The following is a 23,336-nucleotide window of genomic DNA, read 5'->3' on the forward strand; positions in this document are numbered from 1 at the left end:
AGGCTGTCAGAGGTTTAATTCCCTTTCCCTTCCTGTCCTGATTAAGACTGATGTTGATAACATTGTAAATGTATACCGTATTTCCCCATGTATAGGACACCCCTTTGTATAGGCCGCAGGAAATGCCGATGTAGGTTTTAAAACTCTCTTTTTTTTTTTAAAATTCTTTATTCATTTTAAAACTTTCATCAAGTGTACAAAAATATACAATAAACACAATTAATCTGAGCACTTGTTCATCTTATCATTGTATCTTATAATTAGAAATATAACCCTCCCCCTCCCACCCTCAAATCCCTCTAATCATTATATTTTCACATATTGGAAACCCACCCCCCACCCAAACCTAAATCTTACATAATTAATAGAAAATAAATAGAAAAATGGCATCAATCATGACAGAAGGACGTTAATGGCTCCCAAATTTTAATAAAATTTTTATAATTTCCATTCTGTACCGCTATTGACCTTTCCATTCTATATATGTGACATACTGAATTCCACCAAAACTTAAAATTGAGCCTACTATGATCTTTCCAGTTATTAGTAATATGTTGGATGGCAACTCCAGTCAAAATCAATAAAAGTTTGTTATTACATACTGATATCTGACTCTTGTTACTAGCCGCGGCTTATCTAAGAGTTTTAAAACCTACATCGGCCAACACAATGGGGCGGCCTATACATCATCCCCCCCCCTCGCCAGTAAATACCTCCTGAATGGCTGCCGGATGCCTCCTCCAATGTCACGGCCAGCGGTGCAGGGCAGAGCGATCTTTTCAGCATCCAGCCTGGCCCCGCACTGCTTCCTCAATGCCTGCCCTCAGTTCTCACGTTTTTTCATAGACCTAGCATTGACACCTTCCTGGTCACTTTCTCTTCACCAGTATAGACACTGCTAACTACCACTCTCCAAATCGTGCTGCTCAACCAGCTTCTTACCCATTTTATAAATTTTGCTGTTATTTCTAGGCATCTCAAATGAAGTGTTTTGCAATTATTTTTCTTGGAGAGTCTCAAACACAAGCATCACACTTGTTCAACCCAACTGTTTTAACCACTTGCGTTTCACAAAAGTATTGCATTTTTTTGCTTTAAGGTGGATAACGGAATTGCATAAGTGATAGAGTCCCGCAGAAAACCTTTTCTTCTGGAGTAAGAAACGTGACGGTTCTAATATCAGTTGCGTGCGCAGCTCAAGGGCTCAGCAGAAAAGGCCTCTGAGCAGGAAAAGCCGTCAGAAATGCAGAAAGACGAACGCTCTCCCTAAAGAGCTGAGCTTTAAGAAGAAGCATTTCCATCATAAATATTAGATGCTTATCAGGAATACATTCTCTGCACACGGTGGCTGTAACCTTACCGCATTCCTTTGCCCATCTGAGCTAGGGTTTCTCTTTACCGAACGCTGGAACCAATCCTTAATCCTGGGATTACGCTCATAGATGCTTGCATCCCCTGTACCAAGATAATTCTTCCTAATGTCAGTTCTGTCCTTGATTTTTACCTTACCTGGCCTGTTGTAAAACAAAAAAAATAAACAATAAAAGCCTTTCCTGCTGTATCTCACCCCTCACTATGACCCACTTTGGCCCATTTTTATTATACACAAGATAGAAAAATGCCTTTTTTATAATAATAAAAGGGTGGGGGGGAGGGAGAGGGGATATAAATATATTTAGAATATGATGTATTAGATATAAAAATGATATTGTGTATTTATCAATTGTAATTTAATATTTTGTACATTTTATGTAAAATTTGAAAATTAAAAATATTATATTAAAGTAATAAAAGGGTGGGGGGAGGGAGAGGGGGAAAATCAAATTTAGATATATAATGTATTAGATATAAAAGTGATACTATGTATTTATCAATTGTATTTTAATATTTTGTACACTTTATGTAAAATTTGAAAATAAAAAATAATGGAAAAAAAAAAAAAAAAAGAAAAATGCCTTTTAGGGCATCAATGGGATGATACTGTGTCCAGGTCTGGAGGCCGCATGTGAAGAGATGTGAAGAGACTGGAGTCGATCCAGAGAATGGCCACTAGGATGGTCTCGGGACTTAGGGATCTCCCTTATGAGGAACGTCTGACCAGACTGCGCCTATATTCTCTTGAGGAGCGCAGAGAAAGGGGGTCATCACGGGCCAAATTGAAGTGGAGGAGGAAATGATTTTTCTTAAGGGTCCCACGGCGACAAGAGGGCATCCGCTAAAACTTAAAGGGGGAAGATTTCATGGGGACACCAGGAAATACTTCTTCACCGAAAGGGTGATTGATCGGCGGAACGGTCTTCCAAGCCAGGTGGTCGAGGCCAGTAACGTGCTCGACTTCAAGAGACGTTGGGACAAACACGTGGGGTGGCTACAGAGTCTTGCTTAAAAGACGGACTCACGGGAGAGGCAAATTTGCTGAGGGAGGGTTCTTGAGTGGGCAGACGTGTTGGGCCGCCGGCCCTTTTCTGCCGTCATACTCTATGTTTCTATGTTTAGTGGGTTCACTTAGCTCCGCGAAAACGAAAAAAACCGAGGGACCGCGCACCCTGCGTCGGGCGGGAAGGCACTCGCGAGGTTTGGGCTATCGCAAACTTTCTAAGCTCTTAAAGTGGCTGCGTTAAGAGGTTTTTAGCGCAGGCCGGCGAGTTAAGTGCTCTGACACTCAGGAATTCTTTGAGAGTCGGAGCATTTACCGCGCCGGCCCATGCTAAAAACCTCTAGCACAGCTTGATTAAAAAGCCGGCCTAAGTTTTGAATTTTTGGCATTTATTCACTCTTATGTCGGTTTTTCACGTGTGTTCAAAATAAGGAAAACCCAGGGATGTTACTCGGCGGAAACTCTTTAAAGTTGTCAGAATTTAAATTGACCAAAAACTGGTCTTAGGGACATTTGGAGCATTGAGATCGAGCATCAAATTACTGCGTCTCAATGGCCACGAATTTGGTCTCGGAGGATGAGTTGTACAATGTCGACATCTATGAGACAAACTTGTTTTTTTCTGTTGCACCGAGCTTTCTGGACCCCGGTTCGTTTGCAAAAGTTAGATAGCTCTAAGTCAAATAAATGTTGCCATTGTCATCTCGAAGTAGGGACTTTAGATCATTTATTATTCTACTGTTATTTACTATTATTTACTGTTATTTACTGTTATTTACTGTTATTTTACTATTATTTGGCTTTTTGGAGATCGATTTGGGGCCAAATAAATTGCTTGTTAGAAAATCCTGTGGCTTTATCCTAGGATACTATTTTATTTGGAATGTCAATGAGGAAGAAAAGTCAAATTTCTGCAAATAATAATAAATTATTACTTATTATGACAGGAGTTGCAATTCAGCAGGTTACATTTAATTGGAAAAACTGGAATAGATTAAATTACAGTTTTGAAGCTAACAATAATAAACTTTTATTAATTTTAACAGGGGTCGCCATACAGCAAATTACTCAGAACTGGAAGGATTACACTAAATTGAATTACACTTTTTGGTGGAATTCAATTTGTCATATATATAAAATGGAAAAAGTATTGGCATTACAACAAGGTTATATTAAAAAATTTAATAAAATATGGGGACCATTGACAAATTATTCTACTGATCAGATATAATAACACATGTATAGAACATATAGAAGGGGTAGGGAGGGAAAACTATTGTAATATTAATATGATATAAAATTCTGATAAAGGGTTTATTTAATTCACATTGTAAGAACATTTAATAATAATTTCAAGTGTTTTTTCATAATTGAATGTATTACATGTATTTCACTTGATGTAAGAATTTAAAAAAAATAAAAAATATTAAAAAAAAAAATTACAGTTTTGGGTGGAATTCACTGTGTCATAAGGCGGACTTCTTAGGACACCAGGCCACACAGTGGTATAAATTGATAAACAGATCTGTAAATAAAAAGCCTAAAACTGGACTTAGGGACATTTGGAGCATTGAGATCAAGCATCAAATTACTGCGTCTCAATGGCCACAAATTTGGTCTTGGAGAATGGGATGTACAGTGTCCGCATCTATGAGACAAACTTGGTTTTTTTCCTTTTACATAGAGCATTTTGGACCCCAGTTAGATTACAGAAGTTAGATAGCTCAAGAGGAGGCGGTAGCGGCTAGTGCGTCCGGCGGTTTAGCACGCTTTAAACCGCTAGCGCACCTTTGTAAAAGGAGCCCTAAAAGTGTAAATCTCTCTGCGATCTCCGTCAATGAGTCTTCAAGAATAGCTGGCAAATCCTGAATTAAGTCTCGCTTTCTTTTAATCTGGACACGATTCTCCGTTTCGTGAGAGGAAGGGACCGGTGTCTCTTTTTTTTGAGGAATAAGGTAAATAGTAAACCTTATTTAAAGGAGGTATATTCTTAGAAGAAAAATCCAAAATGTCTACTAAATATTTTTTAAGTACCGTATTTTCACTCATATACCGCGCACCCGTGTAAAACGCGCACACGGGTATAGCACGCGGAAAACTGTAATTTATGTAAAGAAATTTTTATATACCGCGCACACCCGTATACCGCGCATGCCGCCCCGACTCTCCCGTCGCCGCCCGACTCTCCTTTCGCCCGCCCCGACTCTCTGGCCACCCCGACTCTGCTTTCGCCCGCCCCAACTCTCCTCTCCCCCTTGAAGTCCTGTCCCCACCCTGAAAGCCTGATGCCCCCCCCCGACGTCCGATTCACCCCACAGGACCGCTCGCACCCCCACAGCCTCCCCACCTCCCCCCATCAAGGAGAAGCTCCTACCGTTCTCCTGCTGCTTCCTCTGCCGGCGGTCCCGGGCCTTCTATGAGCCCTGCTCTGAAATGCTTCCTCTTCCAGCGGTCCTGGCCCTTCTGTGAGCCCTGCGTCTGCGCTGCTTCCTCTTCCGGCGGTCCCGCCCTTTTTCTGACATCAGAGAAAGGGCGGGACCGCCGGAAGAGGAAGCAGCGCAGACGCAGGGCTCACAGAAGGGCCAGGACCGCCGGAAGCATTTCAGAGCAGGGCTCACAGAAGGCCCGGGACCGCCGGCAGAGGAAGCAGCAGGAGAATGGTAGGAGCTTCTCCATGATGGGGGGGGGGGAGGCTGTGAGGGTGCGAGCGGTCCTGCGGGGGGGGTGTGAATCGGACGTCAGGATGGGGTGTGAGCAGTCCTGCGGGGTGAATCGGACGTCGGGGGGGGAAGGGAACTATGTAAAAAAAACGTAAAACGCGCTCACGCCTATAATGCGCAAGGTTATGCACGGTTTGTAAAAATCGTGTATAACGCGCGCGTAATATGCGTGAAAATACGGTATATCTACCGGTGTCATCTCAGTCATCCTAGCCTGTACCACATTTTCTTAGGCTTTTTCCTCCTTTTTTGCATTTAAATTAACTCGCGCATGCTAAGATTGGTTTGTGTTTGCTGGTCTGGGTGAAGATTCTATTGACTGCACTACATTTGGTGAGAATGTTTTTTTTGTTTTTTTAAAAAAAATCTTTATTCATTTTCAAAAATTACAACAAGCGTACAACAGTCATTCAGAAATACCTTAATTCATCACTTGACATTAGAAACATAGAAACATAGAAATAGACGGCAGATAAGGGCCACGGCCCATCTAGTCTGCCCATCCCAATGACCCTCCACTACCTTTCTCTGTGAATAGATCCCACGTGTCTATCCCATTTGGCCTTAAAATCAGATATTCTTATTTGTATTATTCCAAATAAATAACTATATAAGAAACCCACCCCTCCCACCCATATACCAATAAATAACAACTATCAATTATTATTCGTCATAATGAGAATGTTTTGATGTGACAGAATAGTACCAAGACATCCCACCTGAGGTAAAACAAAACCTGGAAAAGGCTGCTAGAGAATGACAACGGCTTTTCTTTACTGCATGCCGCTGTTGCATCGCTGCTGGTGGATCTGCGCAATTTCCTGAATAAAAAAGGGAAAACCAGAAAGCCTTCACTGAAATTCAGTACCACAAAGGAACCAGCATGCTAGATTGCACCATGCAACATCAGTTTGAAGTTTCCAAAACAGGCCCAGCCATGGGACACCCAAGATACGTACAAAACCTAACTCCATCCCATATATAGAAATATACCCTATTTGCAGACCTCCTTCAACTTACACCAGTATTGGGGAGTGTGTGGTACAGTGGTTAGAGCTACAGCCTCAGCACCCTGAGGTTGTGGGTTCAAACCCTGTGCTGCTCCCTGTGACCCTGGGCAAGTCACTCAATCCCCCCATTGCCCAGGTACATTAGATCGGTGTTTCTCAACTCGGTCCTGGAGTACCCACCTTGCCAGTCAGGTTTCCAATCCACAATGAATATGCGTAAACTTGATTTGCATACACTGCCTCCATTATATGCAAATTTCTTTCATGCATATTCATTGTGGATCTCCTGAAAACCTGACTGGCAAGGGGGGGGACTCCAGGACTGAGTTGAGAAACACTGCATTAGCTAGATTGTGAGCCCAACCCATTCTGAGCTCCCCTGGGAGAACGGTATGGAAAATGGAATAAATAAACAGTGTCAGCCTTTGATAACCAGAGCTGGTATTGTGACGTCATAATGCCTCATTTCACCAATAAGAGCCAACCTCCTCAGTGATGTCACAATGGCTTGATTGTCCTACACTTGGCTCACTTTGACTACATTTTGATTTCTAGAGTGGTGCAGTGGTTAAAGCTACAGCCTCAGCACCCTGAGGTTGTGGGTTCAAACCCACACTTCTTGTGAGCCTTAGCAAGTCACTTAATCCCCCCATTGGCCCAGGTACATTAGATAGAGTGTGAGCCCACGGGGACAGATAGGGAAAAATGCTTGAGTATCTTAATGTAAACCACTTAGGTTGTAAGTGGTATATAAATATTAAAGATCCAGCTCAGTGTCAACAGTAAAAGCCAGTCTTGCACTTTTTAGCATTAAATCTTAGCTGCCAGATTCAGGACCATTCTTCAAGCTTCACCAGATCATTCCCCATGTTATCCACACTGTCAGGGGTGTTGACTCTGGGGTGGGGCTTTTGAAAATATGCTCCTAAAATATTCCAGAAATGTGTGCATGGTGTAAGCACACAAATTCCCCGTAATCAATTAGGCCTATGCTTTTATTTTGGAAAGTCACCAGGACTTTTGGCCTAGCTGTTCCGTGATTAGGTATCACAGATTTGCTCTATATGGTTACAGAGATATTAGTGTCTTGTCTACTCCCCCCCCCCCCCCACCTCTCTGCTGTGGCTTATCCTCGTTCCCTTATATTTTAAATTTTGGCTTCCTCTTTTGTACTCCTCTGAAACTCAATTTTAATTTGATTTTATGTAAACTGCTTAGATGTCATCTTGATTTGAAATAATTGAAGGAGATAATGAGATTCTTGATGTTTTAATGAGAGGGAGGAGGGAAGCTCTAGAGGGGGGGTTCTAGGATGCAAATGGTTAGGTCTTTCCTATTTAAAGGATGGAGTGTTCCTATCAATATCATTTTTATTGTAAACTGCTTTGATCTTTTTTGTATTTAGCGTTAGATCAAGTTTTAATGCATTTAACCCTACCCACATGGGGAAACTTGTGTGTACTAATCAAAGGTTTGTTCAGTCATAGAATGACCCCTCTATGCCTCTCCTCCCAGCAAATGTGTTAAATTTCACAACTGTAAGGGAAGGGTCTTCACGCCCAGTCCTGGAGCACCACCAGAGGTCAGAGGTCAGGATTCCTCCGGATATGTCCTCCTTTTCGAGAACATGTCTGGGGGAGCCGGACGGCTTTTCAAAACCTGCCACTTTGTCCGAATTTTGAAAAGCTTCTTTGGGAGGGAGGGTGGGGAGGGATATTTATGTCATAGTTTTATTCTCTTGCAAGGTATTGGTTGTGTTGGGGGGGGGGGTCTTATCTTGCTGTGGGGATTTTGATTGATTATAAATGCATATATGAACAATGTTGTTTGTGTAGATACTGTACTGCATTTTTGTTAACTTTGGAAAATTAATAAAGATTTAAACAAAACAAAAAAAGCTTCTTTGAAATCGTGTCGGATGCCCTCCTGCCCGACAAGAGCAGGCAGCAGGGGGTGGGGCGTACGGGGGCATATGGGTGGAACAAGGCGGGCTTGGTGGGCGGGTAACCCTAGGTCAGGTATTCTGGATGCCCCTAATGAATATGCATGAGAAGATTTGCATACAACAGAGAAACTAGATTATGCATACTTGTTAGAGCTACCCTGAAAACATGACCCGCCGGCGTCCCTCGAGGACTAGGAGTGAAGATCAAGGGGGACTAAAGAGCCCAAACCAGAAAAGCAAACTGTCTCACCTCCTCCTTTTCCCTCCGTTTTTTCCTGGGGGTTTGTTGGTTTGGGTAGACACGATTTGACAGTGAACCGTTCCCAGCAGAAGCATAAGACACATCGGCCCCGCCACCTCGCTCAGGCTGGCCACCGGTACCATGAAATATAACACGATTGCCGTGACTGCAAAACATGGAGGGGGCAGGAGGAGAGAGAGAGAGAGAAAAGACGCACCACGGGGTCACAAACAGAAGGCACGCCAGACCAGGTAGTCTTTTCTGATTATTCACTACTACTACGACTATTTATTATTTCTATAGCGCTGAAAGGCGTACGTAGCGCTGTACATTTTAACATACAATAGACAGTCTCTGCTCCGAAGAGCTTACAATCTAATTCAGAAAGGACATTTCAGGATTGGGGAGGTTACAACTGAAGAAGCCACAGCTGCTTTTTCACCTATTCCCATGTGTTCATTGCTTTGCCTCCGTGGGGGTAGGAAGGTACCAACTGAATACATTACAATCCACAGCTACTGAATATCCTGCTTCTGAAACATTAAGGGGGTCCAGAGTGGCGTAGCGAGGGTGATAGGCGCCCCTCCGCTCCTTCCCCCGATTCCCCCCTTCCTTTTCCCCGTTCCTCTAGCTGTTCGCCGTCGTGAGCAACAAGAACTTCAACGTGCGCCTCGCGACCCCGTCGGCTCTCCCTCCGACATCACTTCCGACGTGCGGCACCCGGAAGCGACGTCAGCAGGAGAGACAACGCGGCCGCGTCAAATTGTTGCTCGCGGCAGTGAACAACTAGAGGAACGAGGAAGGGAAGGGGGGCATGCGCTTGGCGAGTAAATGGGAAGAGGCGAGGAGGAAGAAAGGGTGGCAGCGCCCCCACCAACATGGCACCCGAGGCAGACCACTACCCCTCCTCCCTTATTACGTTACTGGGGGGGGCCATTTACTAGTGCTTCGCACGCTGCCACAGAGCCCGACCCTAAGGCCCATGGGACAGATTACGCCTGCTAAACATTAGTAAATGCCAACCCCCAACCCTAGGACGTGGATCAATGAAAAAAGAGACTGCTGCAAAAATGAGAAATGCCAAGGAAGGGCGGGCGAGAGGTTCTCAGGCGTCATGAACATTCCAAACACGCCGTGACATCTCACAATGAGGTACTAAGGGCGCACGTCACGAGTCAATTAAGTGGTATTGAAATAAAAATCCTAAAACAAAATACAGGCAGAAACACCATATGAGAAGGAAAAAAAACCCAAAAGAACTTGGCGTTAGGGCTCTTCAGCTTGGAAAAGAGACGGCCGAGGGGAGATAGGATTGAAGTCTACGAAATCCTGAGTGGAGTAGAACGGGTACAAGTGGGTCGATTTTTCACTCCGTCAAAAATGACAAAGACTAGGGGACACTCGATGAAGTCACAGGGAAATACTTTCAAAACCAATAGGAGCAGCTGAGGGGGAGGAGTGTAGAGAAGGGGAAACCCCTTCGGAACTCCAGTAAAACAGGTCCTAAAAAATAAAAAAAGACATTCCATACCCTATATAGAAAACCTAATGCAGCAACAGAAACAGAGACTCATATATAAGATTTCAAAGATGAACATTTCCAAAGGCTGACAAATTATAATTAATAAATTCAGAAAGAGACACATTTTTCTACCTTTGTTGTTTGAGCATTGTTTTGGTCCTAGTGTTGCTCTTCTGTTGCGTTTTTTTTTTAACTCTTTCTGAAGTCTTCTGTCCAGCATTGCCCTTCTGTGTTCCTGCCCAGCATCCCATCTCTTTGTCCCTCTCCCTCCCCATATCCAGCTGCTCCCCTCTCTCCCTGAATCCCCTGCCTCAGAACCATTCTTCTGCTGTCACCCTTTATCTCTATTCCCCACTGTAGGACCAGCATCTCTTCCTCTGGCACCTGAAACACCCCTCCCCTCCCCCCCCCTCCCCGCCATCAAAGATCTGGCATCCCTCTTTCTATTGGTACAGTGTCAATCCCTCATCCCCCACCCTTCATTGTCTGGGAGCTTCTCTCTTCCCCCTTCCCCCCATGAGGGTCTTATGTCTCTCTCTGTTGTTCTCCCTTCCCCCATTGCAGGTCTAGCATCTCCTTCTATTCCTTCCTCCCCCCCCAACCCCCTAGTGGTCCTCCAGAATCCCAGCAGAGAATCAGCAAAGGCAGCAATGTGAACAGGCTGTATGCAGCCAGCTCCATCAAAGCCTTTCTTCTGCCGGCCTGCCTCCTGTGATGTCACTTCCTGTGGGCAGTCCAAAACAAAAAAGGCAGAAGACTGTGGAATCCAATGATCTTGACATAACGTTTATTAAAATATAATAAAATCTGAAATCAAAACAATCTCCACTTCATTGAGTGACTGACATGTGGTGGGATGCAGCCTTCTGCCTTTTTTGTTTGGCATTTCCATTTTGGATTGTGGAATATTGGGGCATTTTCTTGTTTAAACTCCTGTGGGCAGCCATGTTGAGATTCTGGAGGCAGGGAATGGTATCAAACAAACAGTGTGGGCAGTCAGTCGAGCAAAGAAGACAGTGGAGAAGGAGATAAGAGGGCAGCAACCAGCCCCTACCATTGGTTGGCCCTGAGCATGCCCCTGCTTGGCATGTTTCCAGCTATGAAGAGTCTCATGCCCTGGAGACTTACTTTGCAAGAGGTACAGAAGCAGCAGCCAGGCAAAAACGTAAGGCGAGGTGACCTGTATCCACCACTTGCTAAAGAAAGGAAAGAATATGACCCGCACAAGTCCCTTCCTGGTTAACGATGTCCAAGGGCTTTCAGGCTTCGCTTTGGCAAATGTTGACCCTGAAAGGGAAAAAAAAATAAGATCCCAAGTTGCTATTGTTTAGTTTAGGGCTGTCCCTAAAACTGTGCAAGCAGGGTGCAAAAAAAAAAAAAAAAAAATTGTTCCCCATCCATTGTCTCCCATGTGGTGACCATGGTACCGTGTGCAGGGTGAGGGCGCATCACACGGGGTGTTATACTGGCTCAAGATGCTCCCGATTTAACCATTTCCTTTCATCTTGCCTGCCGTGGAGGGACAGACCAGCGATTAGAGCAGCAGGGCTAAGAACCAGGAATGGCCCAGGGTTCAAATCCCACCGCTGTTGTCTGTGATCTTGGGCAAGTCACTTCACCCTCCATGGCCCTATTGTAAGCCCTCCAGGGACAGAAAAATATGCCTACCGTCCCCGAATGTAGCTCGCCATGAACTACTGAGAAAAGTGGGAGCTAAACAGAAAATCCCCCTTGCCAGAGTTTTCCACTAGCGCTTTTTATGCGAGACAGATTTCTGACAGTCCCCATCATGTCAGACAAATCTAAGTGATCATTAAATACATTTGCCAGAAGCACTTAAGGGGTCATTCTAATCTAATCTACTCTTCAATTTCTGGGTCGCTCTCTGCCTATCTAGGTTCAAGGCAACTTACACGTCAAGAAGTTAATATTATGTTTAGGACTTACAACAATGAAATACAAAGATAATTACCAAAGACAGGAGATGTCGTAATCATTCAACAGAGGCGAACATTGAGCTGTCATTAGAATTACAGTAGAGCACTTTGAAGTACAATACAGTTGCGTTAGACACAAGTAGATTGGTGGGATTATGTCACGTAGAGTTTGAGGCGGGAGCACTTGTGGACTCTGGAAGGGTGAAAAGCCTTGGAAGAGCAGACTTGTTAAGTATCGATGGAGTATCTGTTCTGAAGTTGATCAGGGATGATCTGTGCTAAGTGCCAATTCTTGGATGTGGATATACAGCACTCCCCCGAAATTCCCGGAGGCTCTGTTCCAGAAGCACCCGCGAATTTTGAAACACCGCGAATACGTTTTTTAGGCAGGGGATACAGGAGAGGGCAGCTGGAGAGGCAGGAGAGGGCGGCCGGAGCGCCAAAGAGTGAAGGAAATCACTCGCTGTATGCTCCGACCGTCTCTTCCTGTACTAAAGTCGGGCCTCACCAATCAGGAGCTGCTTTGACACGCAGGAGCTGCTTTGACTTTAGCACAGGAAGAGACGGTCGGAGCATACAGCGAGTGATTTCCTTCAGTCGCTGGCGCTCCGGCTGTCCTCTTCTGCCTCTCTAGCTGCCCTCTCCTGCCTGGTCATTCGTGGTCGGAAACTACCGCGAATGACCGGGACCGCAAACCGCCGACTGCGAATTCGCAGGGGAGCACTGTACCGTGAAAGACGGAGTCTGCGATTCATGAACTGCGAATTTGCAGGGGGTATACTGTACAGCAAAAGAGTATCTGTTGTTATGCCTGGGCTTTTTTATTTTACCTGTTGGATAGAGAATAAAATCTTTGTGCCTCTGCTCTGTGAAGAAGCCTCTTCCTTCTTCTTTTCGAACCAGGCTTCCTCTTTGAGGTAGTTTTAGTCTTCCCTGCTTCCTTTTTGCATGGTTTTGCTCATAGGGAAACTGCTCTTTCTTCTTTTACTGGGGGGGAAACTTTTTCTCATCACTGTGTACAGCGGCGTAGAGAGGGATAGTGGCGCCCAGAGCGGAGGAGCCCCTCCCCCCCCTCTTCCCCGCCCCCCCTGCCGTGCACGCACTCCCCTTCTCCCCGTAACTTTCTAACTTTGGCACAAAGTAGCCACCGACTTGCTGCCTGCTTCAGCTTCGGCGCCGATCCCGGAAGTGACATCAGAGCGTGCCGAAGCAGACACGGACAGCAAGCTAGTGGCTGCTGGCGCCAAAATTAAAAAGGGACGGGGCGGGCGCATACTTGGCTGTGGTGGAGGGGTGCTGCCACCCCACCTCCTTAACTACATCACTGACAATTTACATGTGCACACTGACATCATCTTTGCAGCAGGTGTAAGTTTGTGTACGTGAACTTCTGGGAAGCCATTTAAGGTTTCTTAGGCACATTTTAACATTATGTGAAATGGCCCCTTTATGATCAACTTTATTCCCCTCCGATGGTGGCGGCAATCAAAACACAATACGTCTATAAAGGGTTAAGAAAGAAAGCCAATTCAATGTTCATGCCATGCTTGTTTGTTAATTTAAAGGTACCACAAACACATGCAAAGCCCCTGCTTTAAACAGGGCTAGATGTTCAAGGCTTTTGATGGAATCTCTGGCACCAGTACGAGCCCCGGAGTCCACCAAGAACCCAAGGATACACCCACATGGCTCTCTCACCTTTATTTCCACCTTCTTCTCTCTACAGCAGGGGTAGGGAACTCCAGTCCTCGAGAGCCATATTCCAGTCGGGTTTTCAGGATTTCCCCAATGAATATGCATGATATCTATTTACATGCACTGCTTTCAATGCATATTCATTGAGGAAATCCTGAAAACCCGACCGGAATATGGCTCTCGGGGACCGGAGTCCCCTACCCCTGCTTTACAGCATCCCTTAGAACAGGGGTCTCAAAGTCCCTCCTTGAGGGCCGCAATCCAGTCGGGTTTTCAGGATTTCCCTAACAAATATGCATTGAAAGCAGTGCGTGCACATAGATCTCATAACATATTCATTGGGGAAATCCTGAAAACCCGACTGGATTGCGGCCCTCGAGGAGGGACTTTGACATCCCCTGCCTTAGAAGGAAGGCTAGTCTCTGACGAAATCCCTGCTCGGGAACCAGCCTCTCTGCAAAGTTCTCGTACTTACCTCTGACTAGGTCCACGTCTATAAGGTCTGATTTTATGTGACCCGTCCTTTTCGGTTTGCTTTTAAAGCCCTACGAGAACAAAAACAAATATACGAGTACATATCAATATTTTTCTCTTCCTTGCAAAGCCACACAGGGTGCAAGGGAGGCAGGGACTGGGAATGGGAGGCGGTTGAACAAGCTCTTTATGAAGTGGAAATGGCTCAACACTGGCCGTGAACTGACTTCCCCTCCCAATGACAGAAGACTGGCTTGGTGTTTACTTTTAAAACCAATAGGTTTGATTTGTTGATTTACTAATAGGAATGGTTGTTAAATTACTGACAAATCGTAAGGTTTTCCATGTGTCCATTAAAATTCTTTTTTTTTTTTTTAATTTCTCTATTCATTTTTTCATATTACAAGTGTATCAGAAAAATACATATACAGTGGTACCTTGGATTACGAGTATAATCCGTTCCAGGAACATGCTCGTAATCCAAAATGCTCGTTTATCAAAGCGAGTTTCCCCATAGGAAATAATGGAAACTCGCTTTGATACGTTCCCCCCCCAACCCCGCTCGCAAAGTCCCCCCCCCCGCGTGATCTGGCTGGAGTATTGAAGCTGCTGTAAGAGGTAATTTAGATTCACGGCTACAGGGCAGGGAGGTTTGTCGGCCAGGCCTGTTGTCGGTCGATCGGGGGACCTGACCGGCTGTGCACATTCTTCGGGGCGGACCGCCCCCTCCCCCCTCTTTCGTTCGCCATTGCCTTCTTCCTACCTGCCCTGCCGCACACAGCCGACCGGAAGTCTTCCTGATGTCAGCGCTGACGTCGGAGGAAGGGAGGACTTTGCTTAAAAGGAGAACATGTCTGGGGATATCCAGATGTCTGGTAACCCTACACACACCCTTCTCCCCTCACCCCCCAAAAAAAAACCCATAAAATTGTACCTTGATTGCAGTCTGTTCAATTGACTTTTCCCACATCTGTTGGTCATAAGCCCCGATCTGAAACAAAAACATGAAAGTAAATTACAAGCCTGGGTAAATTACAGATTTTTTTTTTTTTACTAGCTTAGAACAGGGGTGGGCAACTCCGTTCCTTGAGGGCCGGAATCCAGTCGGGTTTTCAGGATTTCCCCAATGAATATGCATTGAAAGCAGTGCATGCAAATAGATCTCATGCATATTTATTGGGGAAATCCTGAAAACCTGACTGGATTCTGGCCCTCGAGGACCGGAGTTGCCCACCCCTGCCTTAGAAAATCAGGACTTGTGTGACAGGGTGACAGCTAGAGCAATCACCCTGGGCCTCTATGCCAAAAGGAGACCTAAGCTGAAGGAGGTTTGGAGGCCCTCTCTCTAATTTCTGCCCTGGTCCCCTCCATGGCTAACACAAGCTCTCTAGAACAGTGGTTCCCAACCCTGTCCTGGGGGACCACCAGGCCAGTCGAGTTTTCAGGATAGCCCTAATGAATATGCATGAGAGAGATCTGCATATAATGGAAGTGACAGGCATGCAAATCTGCTCCATGCATATTCATTAGTGCTTACCTGAAAACATGACTGGCCTGGTGGTCCTCCAGGACAGAGTTGGGAACCACTGCTCTAGAAAATCTATTCTCTGACAAGGAACGAAACGTTCACACAGGATGTGAATCACCAGCACAGTAAGACCCTTCACTGGAGTTTAATAAATGTTCCTGGAAACTATTGATTGCTTTTTATATTCTACCGATAACCTAGGTCAGTAGTTACCTGGCCATTTCTTCATTTTCCCATGGCTTCCAGTTCAATGAAAATCAGAGCTGGGATCTGCCACCATAAGCTATCATTCACAACTAACCAGCCACCCTCCATATACTTACGATCCCAGATCCCAGCAAATCATAGTGACACAGTAAAAGTCAAAAGAACATAAGAATCGCCCAGTAGCCCGTTCTCATGGTGGCCAATCCAGGTTACTAGCACCTGGCCCAAACCAAAGGAGTAACAATATTCCATGCTACCGATACAGGGCAAGCAGTGGCTTCCCCTATGTCTTTCTCAATAACAGACTATGGACTTTTCCTCCAGGAACTTGTCCAAACCTTTCTTAAAACCATCTACGCTATCCACTCTTACCACAACCTTTGGTAATGCGTTCCAGAGCTTAACTAGTCTCTGAGTGAAAAAAATATTTCTTCCTATTGGTTTTAAAAGTATTTCCCTGTAACTTCATCGAGTGTCCCCTAGTCTTTGTCATTTTTAACGGAGTGAAAAATCGATCCACTTGTACCCCTTTTACTTCACTCAGGATTTTATAGACTTCAATCCTATCTCCCCTCAGCCGTTTCTTTTTCAAGCTGAAGAGCCCTAACCATTTTAGTCTTTCCTCATACGAGAGGAGTTCCAATCTTGGTCGCTCTTCTTTGAACCTTTTCTAGCGCCACTATATCTTTCTTGAGATAAGGAGACCAGAATTGAACGCAATACTCCAGATGAGGTCGCACCACGGAGCGATACAGGGGCATTATGACATTCAAGAGAAGAAAATTGGGTCATTAGGGCATAGACAGGGGGTGGGTAAGCAGAGTGGGCAGACTTGATGAGCTGTAGCCCTTTTCTGCCATCATCTTCTATGTTTCTATGTTTCTTCATCTTGTTAACCATCCCTTTTTTAATAATTCCTAGGATCCTGTTTGCTTTTTGGCCGCCGCCACACATTGAGCGGAAGGTTTCATCGTATTGTCTACGATGATACCTAGATCCTTTTCTTGGGCGCTAATCCCCAAGGTGGACCCTAGCATCCAGAATCTGTGATTCAGGCTTTTCTTCCCAATGTGCATCACTTTGCATTTGTCCACGTTAAATTTCATCTGCCATTTGGACGCCCAGTCTCCCGCCTGCAATTCTTCACCATCCGCATGCGTTTTAACAATATATGTCGGCAAATAAAGACTTGCAAGGCCGATCCAGTCTGCCCAACAAGTTAGCTAGAGTTGAATCTGGCACTCTGCAGAATCCACTTCGTTAATCTCTGTCTCTCCCTGACAATTTTGGGGCAAAAACCCTAGAAGTCTGCTCGGCACCAGTCCTATTTCCTGACTACTGGAGTTGCCATTTATGGGGCCCAAACTGTAGAAGTCTGACCAGCACTGGCCTCACTTTTCAACTGCTGCAGCTGCCGTCAAAGTTCACTTCAGAGATTAGGTGGTTTTAAGTTCTGCTTCAATCGGATGCCATCCTCTTTCTGTTTACTGTTCCTGTGTTCTTGAAATCCATCACCATTTTTGTCTTCATAACCTCCAGACATCCACCACCCTTTCTGTGGAAAAGTATTTCCTGAGTCACCCACGGTACGACCTCAACTCACAACCTGTAGCTCTACCACTTCCCTGCCTCTGAAAAAGATTAGTTAGCAAATTAATACCTTTTAAGTCAGTGGTTCTTAACCTTGTTGGAGGTACTGAACCCCACCAGTTTCATATGCGTGTTCACCGAACCCTTCTTTATTCCCTTAGTTTTGCCGGAGCTAGACTAGAATTACTCAACCTGGCATTGCAAATCATGCAATTAGGACGCTGACTCCCATCACGTTCCGTTATACATGTGAATCCATATTGTACATATTCGTCCGACCACTTTCGTATTTTGCTCGACATAGTTAGTAAGGGATTAAAATATTAAGATAGGTATCACACGACGTACCATCACAACAGTTACAATTCGACTACTGTGCGCATCAAATCCCCCGCAGCACAGATAGGCCAAGCGATGTTGCGTGATCACCTGCAGCCAATTATGGACAAGCGGGGCGTATCATCACGAATCATAAGCGCTTCGGTCACGTTCAATCATCTATCAGTTAAATCACAAATTTTGATCAGGAATTGATTGATGTATATAAGGCGTTAGTTACAGATTGATAGATCAAGAAACCGAGTACACGATCAGTCTTGATCAAAATCACTGAATAACTGATAGATGATTGAACGTGACCGAAGCGCTATAAGAGTCGGAGGTGTGTTTTGACCTCCGCCGAACCCGCGAGACTGACTCACCGAACCCCTGGGGTTCGGTCGAACCCAGGTTAAGAACCACTGTTTTAAGTATTTAATCACCTGTATCATATACCACTATTCCTCTTTTTCGCTAGGGTTGACATATATTGAGGCCTTCAAGTTCCTTCCCGTACATCTTTTGGCACAAGCCCCGTATCTTTGCTGTCGACTTCCGTGTCGCTCTCTATTTTGACGTCCTTAGTGAGATGCCTCTAAAACAGTGGTCTCAAACTCACGGTCTGGGGGCCACATGCGGCCCGCCAGGTACTATTTTGAGGCCCTCGGTGTGTTTATCATAATTACAAAAGTAAAATAAAACAGTTTCTTGATCATATGTCTCTTTAGCTACAAATGACAATATTATTAAGACAAAGCCAAAAGGAAAGAATTATAAACTATAAAGAGTTTTACCTCATGCAAAGCTGTCATTTCTTTAATAAGACATTAACTATTTTTTCTGAGGCCCTCATGGAACCTACAAATCCAAAATGTGGCCCTGCAAAAGGTTTGAGTTTGAGACCACTGCTCTAAAACTCCAAATGGGGCCTCACCAATGACATTAGCTGTAGAAAAATCCAATTACGAAGGATCACTGGCAGGGGCTCAAATATAACATGCAAAAATCCCAACACTGAACCAATTACTTTTTTCACGGTAGCAACTCATTTGACATGAAGAATGCCACTCCATATCAACAAAGTCCGAGAGCCCGCCAGTAAGGGGGGAGACGGAGGCTAGTAAGAGGGAGGGGGATGGTCCGTCCAGGGCGCCGCTTTGCTAAGGGCGCAGTTCCCCTCCTCCACTCCGCCCCCCCCACCCACTCCTTACCGCATGCGTGCCCCTTGCCTTCCCCTACACCTTTCTTACTTCCCCGGCGCGAGGTTGCTGCCTGTGTCGGCACTGTCGCTCTCTGATGTCACTTCCGGGACCTGCGCCAAGGAAGTGACGTCAAAGGGCAAGCCAACACCGACGTGAGCAAGCTGCTCACGCCAGAGAAGTTAAAAAGATACGGGGAAAGGGAAGGGGGTGCGCATGCGGCAGGGGGGCACAGGGAAGGGCACCACCGCCCCGGGCACCGCTGACCGCTAAGCGATTTCTACATTTTTTTTTTGTGAATAAAATAAGATACTCTTTACAACTGAGACCGACGATGCAAGCGAGTCATAGAATGACATTCTTCAGGTGAAAAGAGTCGCTACCGAGGTCTTGTGCTGATTGATGAGTGAAATAAGCGACTGGTTCAGCGCTGGGATTTTTGGATTATTGCACGTTAACTGTAAAAAAAAAAAAAAAAAAAAGGCATTTTGTTGGCAAGGCCCCATTTTGGAGTAAATCCAGCCACCAGTGTGATTACTAGGAACTCCTCCTCCAGGGGCTATGAACGTTACTGGCACAGCATCCCCAGCTCAGGATGACACAGGGAGGAGACACCCGAGCTGGGAACCAAACCCAGTTCCTCTGCACAGACGTTTGCAGGATTGACACTGAGCCTAATAGAACCTTTTTTTGGCGGCCATTTCTTTCAGTCACTAAAACCCACTGAGCTCAATTGATATTACCTGTAAACAAAAAAAAAAAGAATTACAAGCATAGGCCGCTGGGTCAGATCAGTATTTACAGTAAAGGGAACGTTTACATGTATACAGGTACTTATTTTGTACCTGGGACACTGGAGGATTAAGCGACTTGCCCAAGGTCACAAGGAACAGCACTGGGATTCGATCTCACAACCTCTGGGTGCAGAGGCAGAAGCTCTACCAGTGAGCCACACCTTCAGTCTGTCCCAGTATAGCAATTCTTAAGTGAGGTGAGTATAGGACAATCAAGCCATTGTGACATCACTGATGAGGTTGGCTCTTAGGCATTGGTGGAATGAGGCATTATGACATCACAATCTCAGCTCTGGAAAGTTGCTACTCTTTGGGTTTCTGCCAGGTACTTGGGACCTGGGTTGGTCACTGTTGGAAACAGGATAATGGGCTTGATGAAAGGAAAAGGGAATGGGGCTTTGGCATTTGAAGTAGGATTAAGCCACTTGCCCAGGGTCACAAGGAGCAGCACTAGGAATTGATCCCATAGCCTCAGGGTGCCAAGGCAGCAGCTGTACCACTAGGCCACTCCTCACACTGTGTCAGTGGAGGCAATCGCTTCACCGGGTTCACTGATCAAACCTTTCCCTCAGCACTGCATCTAGTGTTATAGGTATAGTATCTGCTGGGGTGGGGGGGGGGGGGGTTGCATCACTGCTGGCCAGCACACAAGTCTCACCTTCTTCTGGTACCAAGATATGGCATCTTTGTCCTTTAAGGCCATTTGGTTTCTCGATCACCGGCAAGTCATTTCACTAAGGAGAAGAAAACAAACATTGGTGTGTTCTTGTCAGCCAACCTTTTCTCTCTCTCTACTGCTCTGCCACAAGCTGTGAGGAATTCAACAGAGGGGGGGGGGGGGAGAATGCCAACTTACCACTCCTTGCGGGAAGAAAAAGAAACTGAAAGAACCACTCCCCAAGTTTCCTAATTAAATGTAGCATTATTTTTTTTTTTTTTTTGGGGGGGAGGATAATATGCAGGAATATACATTACTATCCTAATTTAACATATGGGCAAAAAGACCACCCAACAGACCCCTGTGTACTTGAGATATGTCAGATCCATCCCAGCTGCAGTCCAATCTCCCTTCCCTACTCATCACTCCATATCCTCCCCATCGTGCTCTAAACCAGTGGTTCCCCAACCCTTTCTGGAGAACCCACTAGGCCAGTCGGCTTTTCAGGTCAGCCCTAATGAATATGCATGGGGCAGATCTGCATTCCCAAATCTCTTTCATGCATATTCATTAGGGCTATCCTGACTGGCTGGGGTTGGGAACCACTGCTCCAAACTGTCTCTGCCATTGAAGCTCCATCATTCAACTCTTACTTCTAACAAGGTGGTTAAAATGTTGAGCTCCACCACAATTATATCGGTGGTGCTCGAGACTGCAAATGCTGCCCCCTGCAATTTGCCCCGGTGATCGATTTCTCTGTTAAGATAATCTGGGGTAAATATCCAAAGAGGCAGTGGCAGGGGGCAGCTGTCCTGTCACCAGAAGTGGAGCCCCCCCTTATTTAGTGACAAGGGGCAAACCAGGCGGCTGCCTGAGGAGCACCTGAAGGGTTAAGTTTGCAGCTGCCCTTCCCAGTCGCTTGGGGGGGGGGGGAGGAGAGGCATTTTTGGGGCTTGAACTTAGAAATCTCCCCCCCCCCTAAGAGAGAGGCAGGGTCCCAAGTCTGCAGCTGACCTTCCCAAACACTGGGGGAGGCATTTTTGGGGTCCGAACTTAGACCCCCCCAAGAGAGAAGCAGGGTTCCCAGTCTGCAGCTGAGCTTCCCAGTTGCTGGGGGGGAGGGGAGAGAGATATATTTTTGGGGTCTGAACTTAGAAATCTCCCCCTCCCAAGAGAGAGGTAGGGTCCCTAGTCTGCAGCTGCCCTTTCCAGTCGCTGGGGGGGGGAGGAGAGGCATTTTGGGGGTCTGAACTTAGAAATCTCCCCCCCCCCCAAGAGAGAGGTAGGGTCCCCAGTCTGCAGCTGCCCTTTCCAGTCGCTGGGGGGAGGGGAGGAGAGGCATTTTCGGGGTCTGAACTTAGAAATCTCCCCCCCCCAAGAGAGAGGCAGGGTCCCAAGTCTGCAGCTGACCTTCCCAAACACTGGGGGAGGCATTTTTGGGGTCCGAACTTAGACCCCCCCCCAAGAGAGAAGCAGGGTTCCCAGTCTGCAGCTGAGCTTCCCAGTTGCTCGGGGGGGGGGGGAGGGGAGAGAGATATATTTTTGGGGTCTGAACTTAGAAATCTCCCCCCCCCCCCCAAGAGAGAGGTAGGGTCCCCAGTCTGCAGCTGCCCTTTCCAGTCGCTGGGGGGAGGGGAGGAGAGGCATTTTCGGGGTCTGAACTTAGAAATCCCCCCCCCCCAAAAGAGAAGCAGAGTCCCCAGTCTGCAGCTGCCCTTTCCAGTCGCTGGGGGGAGGGGAGGAGAGGCATTTTCGGGGTCTGAACTTAGAAATCCCCCCCCCCCAAAAGAGAAGCAGAGTCCCCAGTCTGCAGCTGCCCTTTCCAGTCGCTGGGGGGAGGGGAGGAGAGGCATTTTTGGGGTCTGAACTTAGAAATCCCCCCCAAGAGAGAGGCATCGCTAGGGTGGGTGGGTGGGGGGGGACTTACCGGGGCGGGGGCGGGGCTGCTGCTGCTGCTGCTGCCGAGCGCCCGATGGAACCGTCCGTTTGAACGCAAATAGCCGCGGCCCGACCCGACGTTGGTGGCAGCAACGGCTCGCGCGCCGCCCTCCCGGGACCGGGCCGAAGCCCCGCATGTGGCCCGAGCTGGGGGAGGGGCACGGCCGGTGCTGCTCGTGCCTGGGCCCGATCCGCCTCCCCCACCCCCCTGGACCGGAGAGCCGCCGCCCTGCCTCGCTTCCTCCTTCCGGGTCCCGATCCACCACGTGCCGGCGGAGCGGCGGCTGGTTAAAGGGACAAGAAGCGAAGCCGAGACCCCCACATGGAGCTTCATGCTATGGACGGACCGTTCGGGTCTCTCTCTCTGCCGTCATCTACACGGGGATAAAGCTGGCCCTGCGGGAACTCATTTGCCCATCCCTTTCCCTCCTCCTGCCAGCTCTGTCGTCATCTGCACACGCCTAAAACACGTTAAAATCATGTGTGTGCAAGGCGTGTGCTGTTAAGGCCGAGCTCACAAGAATGGGTTCTTACGGGGACAGGGACACATTTGGCCCCGTGTCATTCTCTAGTGCAGGGGTGTCAAAGTCCCTCCTCAATGAATATGCAGGAGATCTATTTGCATGCACTGCTTTCATGGTATGCTAATAGATCTCATGCATATTCATTGGGGAAATCCTGAAAACCTGACCCTCCAGGAGGGACTTTTGATACCCCTGCTCTAGTGCAAAACTGCAGCGACCTCATGGCATTGGAGCAGGGATGTCAAAGTCCCTCCTTGAGGGCCACAATCCAGTCAGGTTGTCAGGATTTCCCCACTGAATATGCATGAGATCCATTTGCATGCACTGCTTTCATGCTATGCTACTAGATCTCATGCATATTCATTGAGTAAATCCTGACTGGATTGCAGCCGGACTTTGACACCCCTGCTTTAGGGGCATTAGGAACACATAGCTGGGGGGAGGGGGGGAATGTGGCCAGGTGGTTGCCATGCGGATCCCAGCCTGCTCCTTGTGACTCACTCAACTCACAAGATTGCCTTAAGTACACCACTGTTGTTACATTGTGAGCCTGCCGGACAGAGAGGAAAAAAAAAAAAATACTCCAGTACTTGACTCCTAGTTGATGTATTGTTTACTGAGATTGCAAGCTCTTTGGAGCAAGGACTGGCTTCCTTGTG

The 23,336-nt window shown here is 46.6% G+C and overlaps 1 protein-coding gene across 2 annotated transcripts in view; it reads right to left on the reverse strand.

Moving 5' to 3' along the window:
- PHTF1 (putative homeodomain transcription factor 1) overlaps positions 1 to 22,573 on the reverse strand; it is a 45,361-nt gene extending 22,788 nt beyond the window's left edge. For both annotated transcript variants that reach the window (XR_004536784.1, XM_033918276.1), the window contains exons 1-8: positions 22,143 to 22,573; positions 20,216 to 20,291; positions 14,856 to 14,912; positions 13,923 to 13,992; positions 10,944 to 11,102; positions 8,303 to 8,459; positions 5,817 to 5,918; positions 1,361 to 1,514 (exon numbers count right to left, since the gene is read on the reverse strand). Coding sequence is in view for 1 of the 2 variants with exons in the window: in XM_033918276.1 (XP_033774167.1) it covers positions 1,361 to 1,514; positions 5,817 to 5,918; positions 8,303 to 8,459; positions 10,944 to 11,102; positions 13,923 to 13,992; positions 14,856 to 14,912; positions 20,216 to 20,260 (744 nt within the window). In the remaining variant the exon portion in view is untranslated. The remainder of the gene's footprint in view (positions 1 to 1,360; positions 1,515 to 5,816; positions 5,919 to 8,302; positions 8,460 to 10,943; positions 11,103 to 13,922; positions 13,993 to 14,855; positions 14,913 to 20,215; positions 20,292 to 22,142) is intronic.
- Between the last annotated feature and the right edge of the window lie 763 nt (positions 22,574 to 23,336).

This window comes from Geotrypetes seraphini, chromosome 13 (genome assembly GCF_902459505.1).
Source record: "Geotrypetes seraphini chromosome 13, aGeoSer1.1, whole genome shotgun sequence".
NCBI classification, from domain to species: Eukaryota; Metazoa; Chordata; class Amphibia; order Gymnophiona; family Dermophiidae; genus Geotrypetes; species Geotrypetes seraphini.